The 25518-nt window shown below is 38.7% G+C and overlaps 1 protein-coding gene across 6 annotated transcripts in view; it reads left to right on the forward strand.

The window, feature by feature from the left end:
- Window positions 1–25518, forward strand: part of PEX10 (peroxin 10) — a 273167-nt gene that overhangs the window by 95077 nt on the left and 152572 nt on the right. For all 6 annotated transcript variants that reach the window (XM_089459013.1, XM_089459014.1, XM_089459017.1 and 3 more), the window contains exon 4: window positions 15446–15535. In XM_089459013.1, coding sequence (XP_089315139.1) covers window positions 15446–15535 — 90 coding nt within the window. The remainder of the gene's footprint in view (window positions 1–15445; window positions 15536–25518) is intronic.

The raw sequence follows: 25518 nt of genomic DNA on the forward strand, positions 1-25518 counted from the left end.
GCTTGATGTTTCCTTCTTATGTTAGTGTGTGTATGTTAGCTTCATCAAACTGCTATCAAAACAAAAGAGACAAGAACACAAATTATTTTGCTATCTGCCAGGCCAAAACCTCTCCCTCTTGGAGAGGAAAACCCATGCAAAATTCTTCTTAGAGAGATTCCACCTAACGAATAACAAGACCATGACCCTTGACACACTCAACCGCTTCAAGAACAAGACATCAATCCTCTTTCTCATAGATTGCTGAGATCATCATGGTTGCTGCACCATTGAAGTCATTAGTGCTGCATCTTTCTCATATGAATGAGATCTATTGAGATCATTGCTATTGCATCATGTCTGCTGCAAAGATTACCATCGCGCTGATCTTTATACCTTCATCGAGAACATGATCTTCAAGAACAAGATCATAACTTGTGTTTGCACCTTATTGAAGATTGAGATGATGTGTAGCATTATGAGATCATGATCCTCGTCATCATCATTGTGCCGAGACTGTGATTATCATGGTAATTATGGCTCCCTTTTTAGCATATTAACAATGCAACAGTTTACATTATATATAACCCTCGTCACTGTTCCTCGATATACTTGAGATGTGATTGTGATCACATTTATTACCAAAACATGATTATGCCGAGACAATGACTGATATAGTATCTATATATATATGCCGAGACTTATCCATTCATAGGTGATTGCTTATGAAGTAAGTGCTGTAGTGAGAGCATTGATATACATACGATCTAAGGCTACCAGGAGACTGAGTGTTCCTTACTCTAATGCCGAGATTGTGCCTCTTGTTTAGCCATGCAAAAATTACAATGATGCCACTCCATCCATAGACCTGATCAATGATCTTCCTGAAATGCAAGGTCTCCTTCCTTCCATCCAAGAGCTAGTCTTCCTGTAATGCGAGGTCTTCTTCCTTCCATTCGAGAGTTAATCTTCTTCCTTCCATTCGAGAGCTAGTCTTCTTCCTTCCATCCGAGAGCTAGTCTTCCTGCACCTTATACCCATCCGAGGTTCAGTCAGACTCTCCTTGCTCTAATGCGGATCTGCTCCAAAAGCACAAAAGGGATTGCGAGTTCTGTCCCTTCTTATTTGCGGATCCCCTGCACCCATCTTCACACGAAATCTCAGAGAAAAATGCGAATTCTTGTTGTCTAATTTGCGTTGACCCTAAGTGGTTATTTATAGTGTTTTGTGCCTCTATAATGAGTTGACGTGAATCCATGAACCGACATGAGTATTGCCCAAGCCGACATGACTTTCATTTATCCATTTAATTTTATTTTGGAGCCAACATAAAGAATTCCTTCTTGTTTTCGCTTGCAGACTTCTTGGAGGATTATGCTTGGTCTTTGGAGGGTTGCTTTGACATAAATACATTTTACATGGACTCTTTAAAGAGCTTCTCTACACATGACATGACTCTTTGACATAATAATAAAATCCTAAAGAAATCAAGAAGAAGTTTTTGACCTAATGACACTTCTTGCTCATGAAACCCATGTAGCAAGTTATACAAAAATAATTTATTCTCTTTTATTACATCATTTACAAAGATCATGTCATTATGAAGACCAAACCTAGTTACACTTTCTTCAACAAGGAGGACTACCTCCTCAGCCCGCAGGCCCTGGTGGCTGAGTTTCTCGGCCACACATGGGCCCTATATGGCTGAGAAACTCAGCCACAGGGTCAAAAAAAATTGCAAACTAAACAAAAATTTGAAAACCAAAAACAAAATTTGAATACAAAAAATTTAAAAAAATTTACATGGAAAGCATTTAAACAAGGTTCATGAAGCCTACCTGAAGCTGGGCCTGATTTGATGAAGCCTCCTTTAGTCTCCTCCAAGAGCTCCTTCACTGTGTAGTGGAGTCACTCAACACTCATAGAAATTAGCCAAATACTCAAATGACAAGTGAATGACAAATGGAGGGAGAGAGGTGCTTATAAAGCATTTTCTTGTCTCACTCTCCCTCCACCTCATTTCCAAAAAAGAAAAGAAAAAAAAGAAGAGAAAAAAATGCCTTTTGAGGGTCGATAGGTCTTATAAGTGTCCGATGCGGGTCTTATGGCAAACCCGCAAGTCTTATACGGGTAGCTGGGTTTAATAAAATACACGGTGAGTTCGGGTCTTAAGCGTGGGTTCTATGTGAGTGACTCGGCTCGCTATAGAATCTGCCAAGACCCTCGGGTACTCGCGGGTCTTATGCGGGTGGTGCTTCATTGATTTAGACACTAAAGAATCATACGTAGAAGAAGTTGAAGATTCTCCAGAATTTTCTCCAGAATCAGATAATGAGAATATTCTGCAAGTGTCATTATCGGCCATGACAGGTATATCTCAGCCCCAAACACTAAAGTTAAAAGGACATCCAAAAGAGCAATGTAATGGTTCTAATAGATACCGACAACACCCACAGCTTTTTGGACTCAAATAAGGTGAAAAGGCTCAACATTTTCACATATCCCATGCCTAACATGAAAGTGATGGTAGTTGACGGAAAGAAAATTGAAAAAGTAGGGAAATGCCATAAAGTCTAATTACAGATTCAAAACTACAATCTAGAATCTCTGTTCTACACTGTACCATTAGGAGGAGTGGATGTTGTCCTAGGTATCTAATGGCTACAAACTTTGGACATTTACTCGATTTATAACGTTTAGACGGGAGGGGCAAAAATACAAGTTATTTGGTTTCCAACCCCCTCAGAATCAAATTGTATCGTCAGACCAGATGATGATGCTGATCCCAAGGGGAGCACCAGTATATGTAGTGCAGTGCCATCAGATGGAGATGTTGGCTTCAAGATTGGTTAGCGAAGAAACACATGAAGCTCAAGAACTACCACTTGAAGTTCAAAAACTGATTCAAAAACACAAAAATGCGTTCCAAGATCTTCTCATGAAGATACCTCCTGAAAGAGAAATTGAGCACATAATCGAAGTCAAATTGGGGTCAAACCTTGTCAATATCAAGCCGTATAGATTTCCACATCATCAAAAAACTGAAATCGAAAGATTAGTCCAAGATCTTTTGAAGTGTGGAATCATCTCAAAGAGTAGAAGCCCTTATGCTGTCCTAGTGGTTCTAGTCCGAAAGAAGGATGTATTCTTTAGACTATGTGTAGATTATTGAGGACTAAACAAGGTAATGATGAAGAACAAATTTCTGATCCCCTTTATAGATGAAATGTTGGATGAAATTCATGGAGCCCAATATTTTTCAAGCACATGAAAGTCAATATGAATTTAAGGTAATGCCTTTTGGATTAACTAATGCCCCAACAATCTTCAAAGTCACCATGAATGAGGTATTTTGTCCGTATCTAAGGAAGTTTGTGTTAGTGTTCTTTGACGATATTCTAATTTATAGTAAAACCTGGAAGGAGCATCTACAACATCTAGAGCAAGTTCTCACTATATTAGAAGAACATCAGTTCTATGCAAAGATGTCCAAGTGCACCTTTGGAAAAGAAGAGGTAGAGTACCTCAAACACATAATATCCAAGGAAGGAGTAAAAGTAGATCCTAATAAGATCAAAGCGATAAAAGAATGGCCCAGACCAATTAACATCTCCAAATTAAGAGGATTCTTAGGGTTGACTGGATACTATCAAAGGTTTATTCAAAATTATGCTCATGTATCTGCACCCCTAACAAATTTGTTGAAAAAGAACTCCTTTCAATGGGATGATAAGGCAGAAAAATGTTTTGAAGACTTAAAGGAAATCATGTCCAAAGCACCTGTATTAATAACTCTAGATTTTTCAAAGCCTTTTGTAATTGAATGTGACGCTTCAAGTTTTGGCATAGGAGCAGTATTGATGCAGGATGGTCATCCAATAGCGTTTGAAAGCAGGAAGCTCAACAAGCGAGAATGTCTCAAATCTACATACAATAAGGAAATGCTCGCAATTATGCATGCATTAGCTAAGTGGAGGCAACATCTCTTTGGAAGTAAGTTCTTAATACGGAGATACCATAATAGTCTTCAGCACCTCCTCCAACAAAAAACACTATCCACAGAACAACAAAAAGTGGATTGAAAAAATTGCCACCTTCGACATCGATATATTACATAAGAAGGGGAAAGACTGTTGAAGAAAAGTGTAACTAGGTTCGGTATTTGTAAATGTAATTTTGATCTTTGTACTTGTCAAGAAAAATAAATATTATTTTTGTAAATTATTCGAATGAGTTTCTTGCTCATTCATAGGTCTAGGAAAGTCAAAGAATCAAAGTCATGTTAAAGAGCTCTTCTTGAGCATGAATATGGGTCAACCTAGTGTCAAGTAGCCCTCCAAGACAAGCACCATCCTCCAAAGAAGAAGATTGCAAGCAAAACGATGAAGAGAACATCATGTCGGCCTCAAATATATATATATAAATGTCATGTCAGCTCATATAAAAGACACAACGATTCACTTGGTCTATATATATATATATATATGTCATGTTGGCTCATATAAAAGACACAACGATTCACTTGGTCAAGTCAGCTCAAAAATGGAGACATAACCACTATATATACCCAGTTAGGGTCACCGCAAAAGAAGAGACAGGAACTCACATTTTCTGAGATGATTCGGTTAAGTACAGGGACTGCAATCCGCATTACAGGAGAGTAACAATTCAGACTCATCTACAAACTCGGGTAAGGACAGAGACTCAGATTCACCATGATTGTTGGATGTTTACAGGATGGGATCCTCGCAGTTAGGGTGGCAAACAGTGAAACAATTTTGGATGTATACCACAGAGGTATAGTCTCAGCATGGGTGTAATGAAGAAGGTCTCGGATCTCTGTCTCGACATACAATCATAATCTCGGCATACCTTATGAACAGTCCTCACAATGACACACACTGTCTCAGCATACAAATTGTCTCGGCGCAATACTCAATCAACATACTTAACATAGTCATGTTCTTGACATAATAGTCTTGATCATAATCCTACCGAAGATAAGGTCATAATGAAGAACGATATGATGACCTCGTTGATATGGTGAAGGTCTCTATGGAAATACAACAATGATGACAACAGTAATGAAGATCTCAGCAGTACAGTGAAGATGATCTCAACAATGATAAATAAGAAGATTGGTGTCTTGGTCTTGGAGTGGCATAGAAGGTCAAGTGTCATGGTCTTGGTGTTCGTCAATTGGAATCTCTATAAGAAGAATTATGTGTGGGTTTTCCTCTCCAAGAGGGAGAGGTTTTGGCCCTGGCAGAATGCCAACTTCTTGTGTTCTTGTCTCTTTGTTTTGGTAGCTATTTGATGAAATAAGAAACACACACTCTAATAATGTCAAAGAGAAGATTGTGCTAATAAGAAAGTAAAATGCCTCACAAATAGTTATCAAGTCAAAGAAGAATCTCATTAACTACATGTGCCCTAGATTCTTCAACATGGTATCAGAGCTAAGGTGTTGGAGTCAAAAGAAGGGCAACAAAAGAGACATACAAGGATCAATCTTCAAGAAAGGCATCAAAGCAAGAGCTTTGTCAATATTAAAGGATTAGTCTACAACAATCAATCTACAACAGCAAAGGCTTTTATCTATACTACTCACAGTCTCGGTGCTATGCTATTGAGATCTTGGTGCTACAATAGGATTAAGTAATCTCAGTCAAAGAATGAAGTTTAGATTACAAGTACTTAGAAGTTGGGCTCATTGCAGCAGTTTCGATGCCTCTCAATATCTCTTGGGAAGTAAGTTCTTAATACGAACATACCATAATAGTCTTCAGCACCTCCTCCAACAAAAAACACTATCCATAGAACAACAAAAAGTGGATTGAAAAAATTGCCATCTTCAACATCGATATATTACATCAGAAGGGGAAAGACAACATAGTAGCAGATGCTCTATCCAAGAAAGATGAAGAATCATCATTACTTGCAATTTTGGTTGTTGTTCCAAAGTGGGTTAATGAAATTCGAAGTAAGTATGCCAAAGATTCAGAAACAAGTGCTATAATCAATAACCCTCCTCAGAATTCAAAATTTGAATGGAAAAATGATATTCTGTGCTACAACGGAAGAATTTACGTCAGTCCGAGTTCCAAATTTAAAGCCAAAGTTCTCAAGGAATCCCATCAACCCTAAGAATCCAGTCAACCCTAAGAATCCTCTTGATTTGTCTGGCTGATATGTAGGTTTCTTTAAAACCTACTATAATGCATGCCAATCATTCTTTTGGAAGGGAATGAATAATGATATTCAAAAATATGTAGCAGAATGCGATAAATGCCAGAGAAATAAAAATGAGAACATTACGACCCATCAGAAGTGGGAAGAAATATCAATGGACTTTATTGAAGGATTACCTGTGTCTGATGGCCAGGACAAAATTCTCGTAGTAGTCGACAAACTCACCAAGTATGCACACTTCATTGGAATGAGGAAATCAGACTCAACAAAACAAGCCGCCTAGATATTTTACAAGAATGTCTACAAATTACATGGGTTACCCAAGTTCATTGTTAGCAGTAGAGATGTCAAATTCAAAGGTAATTTCTGGAAGGATTTTTTCAAACATATAGAAACCTTCCTCAACATGAGTTCAACATACCATCCTCAAACAAAAGTTGTCAATAAATGTTTAGAAGCCTACCTACGTTGTTATGCAATAGAAAAACAAAATAAGTGGGCTCAATGGTTACAACTCGCCGAATAGTGTTACAATTCCACTTACCACACTTTAGTGAAAATGACTCCATTTCAAGCTTTGTATGGTTACGAACCTCCTAAATGGAAGGACCTTGCCATTATCGAGACAAAACTTCCAACAGTTAAAGATCAGTTAGAAGAAACCCAAAAGGTCGTCCAAGCACTAAAGGAAAATCTAAATATTGCAAGAAATTGTATGAAGCAGCAAGTTGACCAAAACAAAACAAAGAGAGAATTTGAAGTTGGAGAATGGGTATTTGTTAAACTTCAGCCTTACAAGCAGTTATCCTTAAAACAGAAGGGAAAAAACAAATTGGCACCAAAATTCTATGGACCATACCAAATTAACAAAAAGATTAGCCAAGTAGCATACAACTTAAGCCTTCCTAATAAAAGTCATGTTCACAACGTTTTCCATATATCTTGCCTTAAAAAGGCACTTGGCAAACACCAATCAACACAAACAACACTTCTGACTTTAGATGACGAAGGGAGGATCATTTTAGAACTAGAAGGTATCATCTCCACTACGGAAAAGAAGTTGCAATCACGAGGAATCAAAGAATACCTAATTAAGTGGAAAGACCTACCAAAAGAAGAAGCTTCTTGGGGGACAAGAGTTTCGTCAACAACACATGTCGTTACGTATGCTTTGAGGACAAAGCATCTTTTCGAGTGGAAGGTAATGTTATATAAAATAATTAATAATTTTGTAATTATAGATTATTTAGGCAAAAGAGCACTATCAAAAGATCATGCCCTTTCACCAAGAGGCACTCGAGGCGGTATATAAGGCAGGGGCCCTTCTATGTAACAATCATTAATAAAATATATATAAATATTTATGTTCTGTCAATTAATGAGCTTGTACACTCCAAAAATATACATGTCCTACTAAGTCCAATTAGGCCTATAGGCCCCCAAAATTATAAAATAATGTGAGAGAAAGCCTCTAGGTCATAGGTCGACCTAGTAACCAATGTGCAGATAAGTTATATCTCTAATAGAAATGCCGACATGCTGACGTCATCTAGCTGTAGGCCCTCCTAGGGCTTGCATTGAGGCCTACTTGGGCCATGATGTATGAAGAATGCCTCTAAAATCAAGGCCTAGGGGTTGGCCCCTAGCCTCATGTGCAAATCATCATCTAGCCCCTCAAAGTGGTTCTGGGGCGTAATGCTGGGTCTTATGGGTCTCCATGTGGTTAAATCTCTGCCTCTGCTCCAATGTTGAGGCACTGAAGATGGTGCTAGCTCTCCCATGTCTCAATGAAGAAGGCAAACCTCATCTAGGCCTAAGATCAGATGCCAAACCATGTGTACATTGCTAAGCCGACTGGGGCATGCTGGTCCAAGTGCATCATCTCATGAAAAATGTGGGGCAAAGTGCAGATTGCTAGGGGTGCTGTAGGTGCCCATGGAATGGAATGATGCTCTGCAAGTGGTAGGTGTCCCATGGCTCTCAACGCTTCACCTCTAGGGTGTCATAGCGCTCCTCTAGTGGATTTGGCCCCAATTAAGTTTCCTAGCCTATGGTGAAAACCTTCTGCCAATCACACACAATATCCAGTGTTTCATCTTCACCATTAGGTACAGTAATCATTAATGTATCTAAGTGGACCGAGCTTGCTAGTCAAGGGCAAATTGACACATCATACGAGGCTTCCCTTGCATATTTGGGGCTTTGATCATGTAATAGTCCTAGGTAAGAGTGGCTAATGGACTATACTATTAGGTGTTCCTAACCCCTAATGGGAAACACAGGTCCTTGGTACATTCGTCAATCAATAGGTGTCATGGGTATACTAATCGAATAGAGGGGACAAGTGGTCTCAGGGCCATATGCCATGGTAAAAGGGGTAGAAATGATGAGGAAATCCACATTCTAGGGATACAAATGCGAGGGGGGAGCAATCATGGATGCATGAGTTACCCTGGCCTTTGATTTTCCACCCCTCTTATTGCCTTATGTCTTTTCTTGATTTTTCTTTGTATTACTGCTCAAAGCTCTATGAAATGAGAGCATGCTTTGAATGTTGTGTAGTAGTGGTTACCCCCCTAGTGGTGGGACAATTCATCGCCCACCAGGGGTTGGGACATGTAAGGGTTCTGTTCCATGATGTGGTAGGGCAACATTGGCCTCAGGAACTGGGGGATGTCCATAATCATAAAGGGTTAGAGCTCATGCTTGGCTTTTGCCCACGTGCTAATGTTAATGACCCGACCATATTTTGCATTTTATATTCTTCTCCTTTTGTTTCTTGCTTGTGGCCATGATATGCTTTTTACTTTTCTTTTAGTTGCATCAACCTTTGGGGCAAAATTTCCAGGCCCGACCTAGATATGTGGACAAGGGGAGGGGGTGTGCTAGAACCCAGTGGACCCATGGTCATGTGGACCTAGAGAAAGGAGATGGAGTATAGGGATCGTAGTGTATAGAGGGAGGTGCTAAGTATGGAATGGGAAAACAAGACATTGCTATCTTAATCTGGGTTTCCCAAGTAGTGCCTTTCCTGAAGCCATGGGCCATTAGGGGAGGTCCCACTGGACTAGGATTGAAGATTAACTTCCCCTTTAAGGTGAGGGAACAAAGCCACAGTCTAAACCCTTCCTTTTTCCAAGTCACTCAATAATCCATGCCAAATTCCAAATGAAAAACAAGAATAAGAACATGATTGCACAATGAATAATATACCTTTTGGATCGGATTTCCCACCTTCTAACATGTGCTCTTGTCAAATAGGCGAGGAAGCATATGGCTGATTTTGGGGTCAAAGATGAAATGGCACATTACATCGGCTACAAGGTGGCTGTCAGGGGCTGCTCGCTGCTAGCTAGAAGGAGATGATTATGAGAAGAGTTCTCCTAGGGGTACCCACTTACATTTGGCTCCAAATGGGACATGAGCTCACCGTAGAGTGCATGATTCATGCATTCGAACAGGGAGTTCTTGAGAACTCCAACAATGTCCTGGGACCACAGAGCTATAACCAACACATCAAAATACAACTGTTTGGGAGCATGTGCACTGGGCATACTATAATCGCCCATGTATTTCATGAAACTAATAATCCATATAGAAAAGTAAGTCTATTCTAGGTGCAATCAGCTAGGGAAAAGAAACATGCAACACACCTACACTAACATGCAATGTGAGCACTTAATACACAAGCTAAGAATAGTGATATTGCTAATGTAACCAACATATCATTAGATCAATATAAAAACACTCGCCCTTATGAACCATCATGAGACAGGGCACCCAAATATCACATTTTCCATGGCAAGATTTGCTTGATGAATGGTAAGGGTGGGAGGCGGGAACATATGAAGACCATGTATCAAGGATCATGGACGGGGAGGGAAAATAGGAATCCAACTTGCGCCACCTTTCTTGCAAGGAAAGAATGGAGAATTCAATGACCATGCTCATAAACTTACGATGACGAGCAAGCTTGGGCATATGCTCCTTATGAGTTATGACATGAAGAGATGTTGGAATTACTGAGAGGGAGGGTGAATTAGTATTTATTTTACAATTGTTACTTTTATGCCAATGAAGATCACTTAATAGATCATAACAAAAAAATGTACAACAAAGAATAATTTTATTAATAGGAATGGCAAGGACTCCAATCCTCTTTTTACAACAATTCAAGCACAATAACACTTCAGGGCTCCAACCCTAGATGAAGATCCAATCTTCAATCAAACCGGGCTCCAACCTGTACTATATCACCAAGCTCCAACTTGGTCTACTTGAGGACTCAATTCCTCTAGGTCTCCAAACCTCTTATCTGGCTTAGGCTCTGACTTGGTCTTCTTGAGGATTCCAACCCTCTAGGGCTCCAACCCTCTGCTTTTGTTCTTCAAAGTGGGTTTGATAGTTCTTAAAGGCTTCCAAAATCTTCTGCAACAAGCCCTGATAAGATGTTCAAGGTCGCCTTCAACAATGCCCTCAATTAATCTTCAAAACACTTAGTTCATCAATGACAACTTTAGTAACCACAGTAGGTGTCTCCAAGACTCTTCATAATACCCAAACAAACTTCTCCAAGGTTACTCCATGAGGGCCTTCAATAATGCATCATGAGGTTCCAAGATCAGCTTCAACAATGCTTCAAAGTGTCTTCAATAAGCTTCTCCAAGAGTGTCTTCAATAGTTTTGCATACCATTCTTACAACATCCTTCAACAAACCTTCAAGGGTCCTTCAATATTGCTTCAAGATCTGGTCCAAGAAATGGCTTCGATAGTGCTCCAAGATCTGCTTACACAAGTCCTCAAGTCAATACAAGGGTTGTCTTCAAGAGCTGGTCCAAAGGATGTCTTCAATAGTTTTGCATGCCAGATCTTTTACAAACTCCTTCAACAAGTCTGCAAGGAGTGCTTTAAAGGTCTGCAACAAGTCTACCAGGGGCTCTTCAATGGACCTCAACACTGCTGCTTTAAGGATGCTTCAAGAGGTCTCCAACAATACTTCACTTTTCTTTAACAATGATAAGGGATGTCAACAAGTCAGCTAACAAGCCCAACAAACCGAAGCCCAAAGTCCTAGAACTGCTGCTTTAACATACTACTGCACAAAAGTCCAAAATGTGTTGGTTAAAAAACAATCTCAATGCTGTCCCATCAATCAAGGTTTGCAAGAAAGTCTTCTCTGTAAAATAAACTCAATAGTGTTCCTCCAAAAAGGCTTTACTGTAAACTAATTCCAAAACTGTTCCTCCAACAAAGGTCTGCAAAACAAATGCTTCCGAAGAGTATCACTATGAAGTAATCCCAAGACTGTGCATCTAACCAATGTCTGCAAGAAAGATCAATACTGTGCCTCACACAATCTCAATACTTGAACAATTTCCAATCTCAATACTTGAACAATTTCCACAGGGTAGAAGAAGTAGTCTCCTCAGGTCCACAACAAATATTATCACAGGTATCCGAAATTGAGTCTCCACAGTTTCAAATAGATAAGCTTCACAGGTCAAGGTCTTCCTTCTTACCACAGATCCGAGTTCTTCTTTCTTTTCCACAGACCCTAGGTTTTCTTTCTATCCACAGGACTGAGAAAGGAGCTTACCTCAGGGTCGAGACTTCTGTACTTATGCACAGGTCTGAATTTATGTTTTGAGGTTTTAAACAAGTCTGACCTGAGGGTATCCACAGGTTCAAGAGTCATACATCCACAGGTCCAAAAACAGTTAAAGAACTTTCCCACATATTCACAAATGTCCTACCAATGCAGGTCCGAAAGGTGGAAAGATATGTCTCCGAGCCCATTACTACAGATCCAAAACAAGTCCAAATAGTGATCTGGGCTACAGGTCGAAGTCCAGAGAGAAGTCCGAAAAGATGCCACCACAGAACCGGATTTTTTTCCTTCGCAAGAGCTGATGTCCAAGCCACTTCAAGTTCAAAAGGTTTCCTCAGAAGTATGTTTCTACTTGTATATCTTTCTGCCTTTAAAGTTCACGAGATGTCAACTTGTTCTCCTCTTTCTGCACTCTACTTTACTTGTTTTGCCCGAGATGCTTCAAAACGAGGTGCATACACTTATATTTATACCTTTGCATGGGTCCAAACAACCATGACTGTGGGAGAGCTGACCTAAGTGTTAGTGGAGCCGACTTGAGAGAATGATAAATATGTATTTTTCTGTCTTAAGTCCATAGAAAAGGTGAGTTAGGGAATGGGATGACACATGTTGGAAAGGGCTTGAAGCCTTCTTCAAGCTGATGTAAGCCACAGTTTTCAGAATATTATGTTAATTTGAAAAATAAATTTTTTCTTCAGACTTTAAGGTTAGATATTTTGAACAGTCGAATTAGGGATTTATGACATCCTTTAGGAATTTATATGCATGGGATTAGGGTAAAATAGGGCTTTAGGATGTGTTTATTAGGAACAAAGCTAGGGTATCATGGACCTATTAGGATTAGGGCTTCTTTATTGAATAAGAAAAATGAATATCTTCAATAGGGCTTCTTTCTTAGGACATCAAATTTGGGACTAGTGCACCATTTAGTGCTAGGGTTTCACATCTCCAACAAGGGTTAGTCTTGCCATCATATTGACATCATTGACAACTTTATCCAACAAGAGATAGATGGTTCATACATATCCACAATCACATCATTCCGATTTTCGAGGAAAGAACAAGGTGTGCTACAATCATCATATCTTGTGAAGAACCACAACCCTCTTTCAGGGCATTAGGGAGGCCCCTCAATTTCATGTCTCCCAAGATATTCATTAAGAGGGGCATCAAGCTCCTCTTGGCTACTAATGACATCGTGGTCATTTGATTGAGGATCATCATCATTAAACATATAGAATAGGCCTTTCCAGTGGGCCATTTCTTGCCATGCAAATTTCCGTGATATTCAGATATGGAGTCACTAGGGTGAACTTAAAATGCCTTGAAAGATGCTTGCTTCACCCTGCAAGCATTGAGTTTGAGGTTCAATAAAGAACTAGGCTTTCACTCTTCCAATGGAGTCGCCAAAAGGAATTTAATGTCATTAGGGGAGAAGGTAAGTATTTTCATAAAGGTAGATTCACTTTGTCCCCGGCAACAATGCCAAAACTGTTACCACAAAATCTAGTAGGCCTTGGAGAAAGAAACCCTACAAAACAAGAGCAATACAAAGTGCTAACAATGGGGTAGAGGCCGAATGTCACCTCTGCCAAAACCCACTAGTCTTTACGGATTTTCATCTATGGGAGGAGTCTCGGTAGGAAGGAGATCACTTAGAATAGATATACAAGGTATAAGGCACAAAGTGATCTTGCAAGAGCTCATTCAAGAGAGAGGCTCAATAATGGTTCAAGGCTTCAAAGAAGCAAATCGCTCTCAAGGAAAAGCCTTAGAAAACAAGGTGAAATTTTCGGTGAAAACAAGTGTTCACAAGGTCAAGACCAAAGAGAAAGGATTTCTTGCAATGATAACTAGCTATCCCATAATCAAGAATTGGAGCAATCTCAACCATCCAGGGATACTTAATCTCAGCCCTTCATGGGACTAGTGGGCCCTGGCCGATTTCTAAGAAGGAAAAAGGGCATTCATGTGGTTCATTCATGCACTAGAGTCTTGGTGGTTAAGGGCAACAAGAAGATAACCATCCAGGGAGATTTAATCTCAGCCCTTCATGGGACTAGTGGGCCCAGGCCGATTTCTAAGAAGGAAAAAGGGCATTCACGTGGTTCATTCATGCACTAGAGTCTTGGTGGCTAAGGGCAACAAGAAGATAACACTTCTGGCTAGGGTTTCAGCAAACTAGGGCTTCAGATCAGCGCAAATTAAGGGAGAAGGAGAGGCACACAAGCTTCAGATCTTATCCAGCATCCAATATACTTCAGCCAGTCTATATTTAGAGCGCAGAAGAGGCCTTACGAAGCTGCATGGATCTGTACAGTGTGCAGGTTGACTGGGCCATGAGGCTGAGAGAGGGTGTACCAGCGTGTTGAGGAATTTGCAGACCCAAGGGAAGTTTTCCCTTCATTGTAATATTATTTTGAACACTACTTTTGCTGAAGCAGCCTAATAGAAACCACCAAGTTTGCAGGTTTTCCCCATTTGGGGTTTCCTGGGTAAAATTTGTTGTGCTCAGTTTTATGGTGTGTTTGTCTTCCATATTTTCCTTATTTTCCGCTGCATGCTAGTTAGTAAACTCAGGATATTTGTGGATTGAAGTTAAAGTTCACAGATTAGTTGCTGAGTTTTAAAAAAACTAACAGGAAGGAGATGGCGTGGGGTATCCAAAGGTCACTGAAAGACATGGTGCTTTTTGGGTAGATTAGTCTAAAACATGAACTAGGTTTCCTGTAGTCTAGTTGTTAGCTGATTCTGAGCAACTTGGAATATAAACATGTCTGATATTTCTACAGACCAGAGGTCTGCAGCTTTGCATATAGAATAAATATAAAGGGTGATTTTGTCCTCAGGTACTCATGTTATCTTAAAATCTGTGATGGATATTCATATTACTACTTTAATAGAATTCAGAAGGTTTTGGTATCGCCACTTCTTCAGAGATTCAGAGGGTTGTTTATCAATGTTGATACTTTATTAGAATCAAAGAGATGTAACCCTATTCATTCTGGAGATGATTCAGTATAGGAAGAGCTTCTTCAGCAAAGGGTCAACTCATGGATCTTGTATCCACCTCATCACATTTTCCTAGTCTACAGGGAACTAAGCAGCCTCATGACTCGGGGCACCATAATTGATCAGTCTTTCAGTGGACTATATGAACACAGTGGTGGAACACGTTAGCCATTCTTATTACCAGCTTGTTCTTGACCTTGGATTTTGGGAATTGATATTGATAGCTCAACTTAGTCATGGTGATTACTCATTCTTCATGTTTCCATCTTGTTTTACCAGTTCTTGACCTTGGATATTAGGAACTGATATTTATGGCGCAATTCAGTCATCGTGGTTACTCATTCTTCATGTTTCCATCTTGTTTACCAACTCTAGAGATCAATTTGAAGCTGGAGTCTCTTTTGATTTCCTTTTCTTTCATTTGATAGTGGAAATGCATGGAACATTTGCTTGTCTTTTGTTATATGCTGCTTTTATAGTTCTATTAACTGTTAGTGCTTATTGTTGGACATTGATAACTAATTCATTTCAATTTAATTTCTTCAAACAAACCCACTGGTTACTGATTTTAGTTGGAATTAAGCATTCATCAGATATGATTGGAACTTTGAAAGCTTCCCAACTATGGTTCTCTGTTGTTTTGTTTGCAGATGAAATTGGCAGGACAAATGCTCTATTATTTGCTGACAACAGGATCGGGACTACAAACACTGGGAGAAGAATATTGTGATCTGACCCAGGTCTATTATCTAATGTGATTTTCACTCTGTTAAATGTTCACTATTTAGGAACGATGATCGCAAACTTTTATTTGTTTAGTGAGGGAATCTTGAAATTTGGAGAGAAGTGTTCTTGACTTTGGTTTATTTAGTGTGTCAATTGTGATTATGGAAGTGGATCCTGTATCACAAATCCTTATGCCTTCTGTTTATGGCCAATGATATATGATATAGTCATAAAAAAGCATGCTCAAGTGAAAAAATATTTGAGCTTTTGCTTTTCTTGATGTTATTGATGTATTGAAACTTCAGCAGCTTGCCTTGGTTTATGATTAATTTGGTTTAACTAAAATGAGGTGACATGTACTCTTTCATTTTCAGCCTGAAACAAATAACTTGGTAGTGTTCTCAACAGTGTATTTGAGTCCACCTTGTGACCCTTTTCATTGGCTGTATCCACCTACTCATTTGAAAATGTCTAGAATGTATGATGCTTCCCTTTTTTGTCTGCATCCTTGCTTGTCTGCACTCTGTGATATGAATGTGGTCAGAATTATCAATGCATGAGTCATTTTGTCTCTACTTTTTTGAGCTCACCATTCTTTTTCCTATGTTGCTTTCAACATTGAGAGTCTGCCTCTATACCTTAGCAAGGTTATCTTGCCTTACTTTCTTTTTGTTCTTATATTACCATGGTTGACTAGGACATTTCTATGTTCTAGCTTAGTTATCGATTTATTGAACTCTACATTCTATGTTACCTTGGTCATTGATTATTTTCATCCATCCCTTTAAAAGGAAAATGTATTTTTTCTTTGCTGTAAACTTACACACTGTACAATGAACAATAATTGGCATGGTGGCACACCTTTAGCATTTGATGAAATACATAATTTCTGAGACACCGTCAACAAGTTCATACAAAGTGCAAACAAAGCAATGAACTTTACTACCATTTCCTTTTTTGCTTGCTTTATATATTTGGGAATCCCAACAACTCATTTTGGTACATTTGTGGACATTAATATAATTTATTTTTCTTTATTTCTTGTGGTACAACCTTGGTGATTGAGCAAGCTTGTCATCACAACACTGTTGCAACTAACAATATTCTCTTTTTCTCCATGGCAAGGAAAATGAACATCTCTGTAGTTGTCATTTTTTGAGGAGGTGTGGGTGGGGGGATTTTGTCCAATAACCTTTTATCTTCTCTGTTAGGTCTTCTTCTACTTCAAAGCTCCAATCCAAGCTTGGAAAGCTTATGGCGATGGATCCTGAGTGATGCAAAGAAAGCCTTTCTGGTCATCATGCAAACTTTCAAACCTCTACTTATAGATGGTAGCATTGCACTTGATGCATTGAAGCTTATCTAAATTTTAAACTAATGGTATATATCGTGTTGAAAAATGTGTAACTAGGTTCAGTGTTCATAAATATGAATTGTACTTTTGAGTCTTGTGTATTGTAAAATGAAAGAAAATTTATTATTGTTATTTTTGAAGAATGGGTTTCATGCTCAAGGTCTTTTATTTTAGAGGCCAAGCACCCATTGAGTGCTTTTAGGGTTTGTCCTAGGTTAAGAAGTCAAAAGAGTCATTTCCATATAAGGAAGACCCCATCGGGCACATTGTAACTTATAAAAATAATTATTTTTTTATTTTATAGTGTCAAGATACCTTCCAAGACCAAGTCGGCCTGGTAGCTAAGAAGTCGGCCTATTCTAAGGCAATTCGTCCACCTTGAAGGCCTATATATAGGAGGGAACTCGATATCCTTAGGACATCATTCATTCCCTCATTATTTAAGCGAAGGAGAGGAAGAAGAAGGCCAACGAAGAAGGAAGAAGGACGAAGACAAGTGTTTGGGTTATTTCTCTTTCTCTCTTCACACATGCGAAGGAAACTAGGGTTTCTGCTGCTGGCTAGGGTTTTTCTTTTGCAGGATTGAACTTGGAGAAAGTTTAGAAAGAAGGTCGAAGGAAGGATCATTAAGTCATCCTCAAGCCCTAGAAGAAAGAGAAACTCAAGCGAAGGTCTAGAGAAGCCATGGAAGCCCTATTTCAGCTCACGCGTGCGAAGACAACAGTCGCTGGAAGGGTCGAAAATTTCAGACTTGCAGTAGAGGCGGGCATTCTGTAGCTGGGGTCGAAGTTATGCTGGTGGAAGAGATTTTACTGGGTTTGACTTGGACAAAGGAAGCACATCATCAAGAAGGTTGGACTTGGTCTTGGAACAATATTGGTCTTGGTCTAGAGGTCTTGGAATTCGTCAATTGAAGAATCTATAAGAAGAGGAGATTTGTGGGTTTTCCTCTCAAGTGGAGAGGTTTTGGCCCTGGCTTGCAACCTATATCTCGTGTTCTTGTGTATTGTTGATCTTCTTATTTTGATAGCTGTTTGATGATAAGAATAACATAATAATACAAGAAGAAGCTAATAAATAAGAAAATGTAAAAAAGACATCACAAGCAGTTATCAGGTATAAGAGAAATCATCCTAACTATTGCCTTATAGATTTCTCAACATATCGTTGAAATAGGTAGCTAGGTTTGGTCTTCATAAATATGAAATGTACTCTTGATTCTTGTAAAAAGAAAGAAACATTATCATTATTATTTTTTGTAGCATGGGTTTCATGATCAAGGTCAATTTATTTGGAGTTCAAGCACCCATTGAGTGCTTCTAGGGTTTGTCATAGAGTCAAGAAGTCAATTGAGTCATTGTCATATATGAAAGACCTCATTGGGCATCTTGTATTATGTCAAGATAATTTATTTGAGTCATAAAAAGTGTCATAAAGACCCTCCAAGACTCAGTCAACCTACAAAAGTCAAGTCGGCCTACACAGTGACAAGTCAGCGTCATGAAAGGGTTGTTCGACCTCCATAAGAAACCTATATATAGAGAAGTACTCAACCTCATTAAGAAGTATCATCAAGTTTGATCAAGAAGTTCGTTGAAGCACAACAAAGACAAGGAATACTTAGCGAAGAAAAGGAGAATAAAGGGAGAAGAAAAGAGAAGTGTTTTTGGGCTTCCATCCCCCACATGTGCAAAGATTAGGGCATCACTATTGTTGCAGCAAGACCGAATTGCAGACCTATCAAAAGGAGTCGAAGTTTGGAGACAGTAGATCTAGAAAGAAAGCCAAGTTACCAAGGAAGGAAACCAAGTCAAGAGAAGGAAAAAAGGATCATATTTCTGCCTTAATTTAGTCACATGTGTGAAATTGCAGAGAGAACACGAAGGCGGAAAAGTGCAGTTTTGAAGCAGTCACTGAAATTTGAAGTAAGAGGCAAAAATTTGAAGTGTTGCAACAAGTTTGACTAACATTGAATTTATTGAAGGGAAGCTCATCAAGAAGAGGTTTGACTAGCATTGAATTTATTGAAGAGAAGCTCGTCAAGAAGAGGTTTGACTTGGTGTTGGGTCATAGGTCTTGGAATTCGTCATTTGAAGATTCTATAAGAAGAGAAGGATTCTTTTGGGTTTTCCTCTCAAGAGGAGAGCTTTTGGCCCTTGCTAGCAACCTACATTTTGTGTCCTTGCTTCATTGATCTTCCTTGATTGGTAGCTATTTGATGATAAAGAACACCATAATAATCAAGATAAGAAGTTAACTACAAGTGGATCAAGTTAAGTAAAAGACCATCACAAGCAGTTACCGAAGTGAGAGAAGTCACCCTAATCTAGTTGCCCTTGATTTCTCAACATGGTATGAGAGCTAAGGTGACAACAAGAAGAAGAGGCAACTTGAAGATCATACATTTGAAGAAGAATAAATAAGGATTGAGCACAAGGAGATCATCAAGGAGAACTAAGAAGCATCAAGGAGGACTATCCACCACATCACAAGAATCACATCATGTCAACTCTTGGAAGTAGAAGAATACCTCAAAGGCCCTACCTCCATTCAAAAGGAGGACTCTACACTCAAAGCATTCTTGGGAAGCTTACTCATTCTACAATCATCTACCAAAGGAAACAAGAAAGAGCACTTCATCATCAAAGTAATTTCCCTCACATTGAAGAGAGGATCACACCTCAAAACATTCGCGATGAAGATAATCAAGTCAACATCATCAAGGAAGCAATCATCATAAAAAATGGTATCTTCAACTGTCAATATCGTCAAGAAGGAATCAAGTTGAAGATATGATCATCAAAGGGGCATCTTCACTTGATAAGTACGCTATATTTTATGTCTCAATCTACAATGACTTCTTTCTGCAAGGAGAACAACAAACTTGTTGGGTCATCAAATTACCTTGCATGGAAGAAAATAAAATATTTGATCTTCATAGAAAATAAAGTTAGTGAATGTGTAACAAGATCAATCACGAAACCTCCTCAAGAGCAATCTCAAGCACTATCAAAGTACATGAAAGGAGAGATAAGGACTCAAAGGAGACACATTGAGTCAATGAAGGACTCTCTCATCCCTTATGTAGCAAAGTTGAAGACAACAAAAGAAATCTATGAAAAGCTGGTAGAATTGTTCTCTGTAAGCACTGTAGGAGAAACTATATCATTAAGAATCGAACTATATAAGATGAAGGTATCAAAGGAAGAAGGGGTAGCTTAATACCGTATGAGGGTATCTCAAATAAGAGACCAACTACAAGAACTTGGAGAAATAATGTCTGATCGAGAGATGACCACCATTGTGCTCAATGCACTACCTGATGAATGGGCAACTTTGTATCAAGCATCTATGGGAAGAAGGAAACTACCCCATTCAATGATCTATGGTGATTATGCAAGATTGAAGAAACAAGATTAAAGATGAAGAACGACGTTGGAGCAAATGAACAAACTCAAGCAAATGCAACAATAGCTAGAAAGAAAGGAAAATTTGGTAAGTTTGAGCCTCGAAAGAAGTTTCAAAAGAAAATCGACATGTCTAAGATTCAACGTTATGAGTGTAATGGACATGGGCACTTCAAAAGGAATTGGCCTAAACTCAAGAAGGACAACAAGAAGAGAAAGGAAAGAAATGAAGCCCATTCCACCAAAGAAGTAGAAGAACCTGAAAAGAAGAAGTCAAAGAAGGAAGAAGTGATAGATCTCCTCTATTAGGTCTTTCACACACTTGATCTATTTTCAAGTGCATTGAAGTTAGCAAATCAAAATAGGAAGCATCACAAGCATGATAGGATGCATTATAACAAAGAATGAGATGAGATCATCATAGAACCCTGGAAGAAAACCAAAGCTGAAGTCTATGTGGTTAAAGTAGCCATAGTACATGATATAAGGGAAGTAGCTCATGGCATCATCATTAGAATCATAGAAGGACAACCGAAGTAATAGTCTATATGGTTGGAGAAAGTCATCTAGCAAGATAGAAGAGATCATCATACATCATCTTCATTAGAAAGGAGAATTTGCAAAGTAAGGATCATCAAGATCCTTCATTGGAATCCTTGTTAGAAGGGTTCATCATTCATTGAAGAAGCAAGTGTCACACAGATACTCTACATTCGACATAGTATGGGATCCACAGAAGGATGATGGTATGAGGACAAAGATGTGCATCATGACAAGTTGGTTGAAGTATTTTTATCCTCAAGCAAGGAAAGGAAGCTGCTAAAAGGAAGTTTAGATGACCACATGAAGGAAGAGGTATGCACACATCTGGTAATAGATAGATAAAGTCATGTCATCATATGGTTGCAGATAGGATGGTTGAAATATCTATCTCATAAGCATGAAGAAGAAGCTCTTCCATACATGAAGGCATGTAGGCAATGTGCCTTGAACACATTGGCGAAGATGAAATCAACATAATATGACCTCATGAAGAATATGAGGAAGTTGGCAACTATGGTCCCTATGATGAAGGAACTATGTATAAAAGATCTTGAGAAAGCAATGTGTGAAGAAGGATGAAAGAAGAGTTCGTGAAAAATGTATCTATAGTCACGTAAGATAACATAAGTGATCAACATCTGATAACAAGAAGAATTAGCTATGACACCTCCATGAATAAGGTATGAAGACCTTGATATGTGTGTTGGTGAAGGAGAACCTTGTTAATGAATGTCTTGGAGATGGATTCATACATGTGTAGGATGTTGATGCTGCTAGAAGTTGATGTCACGACGAAAGGCCATCATTAAAAGGTAACTTTGATCTAATGTTCATTTTTGATTTTTGAAAGCATCTGGTTGGGTTGAAACAGGGCTACCGAGAAAGAGGATTGTCGAAGTTCATCTACAACTAATATTGGATGGAAGATCTTGAAAGAAACATGACTTGGAAGAGGTAGTTGTATGAAGGATAACTAGATGTGGACTAGAAGGTCACTTCTCGATAAAGAAGAGGATGACATGACTATTGGTTCAATACTATGTTTCATTGAAGAGAAGTGATGGAGAAGCGGGCTGGTGCCCTACGAAGAAGTTCTAGAAGAATAAAGCTCCATGATGAAGAAGTTGAAGTTCATGACATGATGCCAAAAGGAGGAGCCTTAATCTCCATCGAATAACAGATAGCCACTGTTGGTAACAAGTCCCTACGTAAGAGGGAGCTTGGGTATATATCTTTTATAGGAATGAGTAGATCCTCCCTAGTTGAGAGGGAGAGATAGACACATCATTCTTGTCTTCTTTATGAAGAAAGAAAGGAGGATTGGGTAAGCATCTGGAATCCGATACTATTTGAGGATGAGGTAGGGCATCCAATAGGTAAGAGCAGTTGAAGAGGAAATTCCTTGAGGATGTGTTAATCCAAGATAGGAATGTTCTTAGAAGGACATACCTTGTGAACATTCAGATGGGGTAGGTGCCTTGAGAGACAATGATGAAGGTGTCTATAAAGCATTGGTCTACCCAACATTGAGCTCTAATCTTGTGGAGAGATAGAGCTGTTAGTCAAGGCCTTGGTATATGACAGTGTTGGTTGATATGATGAGATGCATTGATATAAGTTGAATAAATAGCTTATGAGATGACTTACCAATCCGACTACTCTTATGAGAATTCTTAAGTATGAGAATGTCCAAGTACATTGTATGTTTTATGAATACCTCCCTAATTAAGAGGTAGTGTTGAAATAGGTAACTAGGTTTGGTCTTCATAAATATGAAATGTACTCTTGATTCTTGTAAAAAGAAAGAAAAATTATTGTTATTATTTTTTGTAGCATGGGTCTCATGCTCACGGTCAATTTATTTGGAGGTCAAGGACCCATTTAGTGCTTCTAGGGTTTGTCATAGAGTCAAGAAGTCAATTGAGTCATTGTCATATATGAAAGACCCCATTGGGAATCTTGTATTATGTCAAGAGAATTTATTTGAGTCATAAAAAGTGTCATAAAGACCCTCCAAGGCCTAGTCAACCTACAAAAGTCAAGTTAGTCTACACAGTGACAAGTGCCTCATGAAAGAGCTATTCGACCTCCATAAGAAGCCTATATATAGAGAAGTACTCGATGTCATTAAGGAGTATCACCAAGTTCGATGAAGAAGTTCGTTGAAACACAACAAAGACAAGGAATACTTACCGAAGAAAAGGAGAATAAAGGGAGAAGAAAATCAAAGTGTTTTTGCGCTGCCATCCTCCACATGTGCGAAGATTAGGGCATCACTATTGTTTTAGCAAGACCAAATTGCAGACCTATCAAAAGGTGTCGAAGTTTGGAGACAATAGATCTAGAAAGAAAGCCGAGTTACCGAGGAAAGGAAACCAAGCCAAGCGAAGGAGAAAAGGTTAATATTTTTTCCCTAATTCAGTCACACGTGCCAAATTGCGGAGAGAACAGGATGGCTGAAAAGTGTAGTTTTGAAGCAATGACCGAAATCTGAAGTAGGAGTTGAAAATATGAAGTGTTGCAACAAATTTGACTAGCGTTGACTTTATTGAAGAGAAGCTCATCAAGAAGAGGTTTGACATGGTCTTGGTCTTGGTCTTGGGTCATTTGAAGATTTTATAAGAAGAGAAGAATTATTTTGGGTTTTCCTCTCAAGAGGAGAGGTTTTGGCCCTCATTAGTAGCCTACATTTGGTGTCCTCTTGTCTCATTGATTGGTAGCTATTTGATAATAAAGAACACTATAATAATCAAGATATGAAGAATTTGACTACAAGTAGATCAAGTTAAGTAAAAGAACATCACAAGCAGTTATCAAAGTAAGAGAAATCACACTAATCTAGTTGCCCTTGATTTCTCAACATATATATTATGATTCTTTCTAATGGTTGAAGCATTGCAAATCTAGCATTCGCTGATTTAGTGAGAGAGATGTTAGGTATGGAACTTTAATGCATATAATATAACAATCCTATATTGCGTTGGAAAGTCTGAAAGGTGTTATGAGTTTGCACTAGTTTCATCATGTGCAAAATCTAATAGGTAAGTAAGAATCTTGTATTGTTTTTAAAGAAGACTCAACGCATTAAACCAAGAAATGCTACCCTAGGGAATCTTATCCGCTAGAATGGGATCTGCCATAAAGCGTGTTTATCAACATATAATTCCTTACTAGGTTCTTATCTTAGTGAAATAAGCAAAGGTTTTCATGGTTTGAAACATAAGGTTGGCCCCAAATTTAACCTTAGTTAGGATAAGAATTAGGTTTGATTGGCTAAATTTGTCCTACCTTGTTGGCCATGGGAAGAGTTGTCGAGAATATTTTTCTAATCAAGACATCTCCATACAAATCCCCAACGACCCATTTCTTAAAAATAGGTATGCCTTGTGGCTATTGTTAATTGTACCAAACACTTTGATTTTGGGTAGATAAGATAAGATAAGATAATATTATTAATGTAAATGACCACAAATAGGTCAATGAGATTGTTAAGTACATCCATGAGAATAGAAAGCGGAAGTGCTAATGCAGCTCTTGGAAAATCATGGTACAAAATCTTTTCTAAGCTCAGGATAATCCAAAATCTAAGTCCTAATAGTGCGGAGAAGTGGAACATTGTAATGGTGAGATACATGCAATTGCATCAGAAAAATAAAATCCAAGAACCATTGGCCCCCCAAGTGGCATTGTATCGCATGAGGGACAATCAACATCCCTTAATACCTGCCCTCCTAATATTCAAGGTTGAAGGGAAGAAACTCTTGATAGATGACTAATCAGATGATTTAGAAGAGGTGGGAGATAAGGTAAAAAATATGCCCTGATGATCGGGCACAAAAACTGGTGGTCAAGATTTCGATGAAATACCTTGCTTGCTCGTGTAGTGTAAGTTCTCCTAGGTGCAGAGATGACATAGCCACAAAGGTCTAGCTAGTTGAGCACTTGTGGTCTCTTAGGCTCTGATAGATTTGATGTGTGATGTAGTGCTATTATCTGTTTTCTCCTTGGTGCCTCGATCACACTAGAAAGAAATATGTAATTGGTTGGATAAGATCTAGATGGCATTGAAAAGGGTGGACTATGCTAGACCGAAATTCAAGGATCTATTTCATGTACAAGGCCAAACATCTGTAGTCTAGAAAGTGAAGAACTTGGATAGAGAGCTTTGGCAATCCCTAAAAAGGCAGTAAATCCATTCTCTAATCTCATAATAGATAGGGCACCAGAAGATGAAGTTCTCCTTCGTCTCACTCTCATGAAGATGGTAGAGTTGTTAGACCCTATAACAGTGTTCAGTTTCAAGTCTCGACCCAAAGACGATGAGAACCAACTTGAAGTTGCCCAACGGGCATTTGGAGAGCATGCATATATTGTCAACATGTGTAGTGGGGGGCAAACAATAAATACATCTCTCAATTCTAGAAAGTGTTTTGCGTAGAAGGCCATTGTGGGGCTTAGCCCACTTGGAGGATTAACCCATGTAACTTGAATAAACTGTTTGATGATGTCTTCTCTAATGTTCCTACTCAACTCTTGCTCATTTGACAAGAGTTGATTGGGGCATTAAGAGAGTTTCTGAATGGGGGAAGGAAGTCAATTGAGATACCAATTGACTAAATTCGATAGGAGGATACCAATTGACTAAATTAGATAGGAAGCCTCCACAAACTATAAATGAGCTTGACTGGAAGTA

This window comes from Pinus tabuliformis, chromosome 7, assembly GCF_031772625.1.
Source record: "Pinus tabuliformis cultivar Carrire ecotype Pingquan chromosome 7, CPIR1, whole genome shotgun sequence".
In the NCBI taxonomy this organism is placed as follows: Eukaryota; Viridiplantae; Streptophyta; class Pinopsida; order Pinales; family Pinaceae; genus Pinus; species Pinus tabuliformis.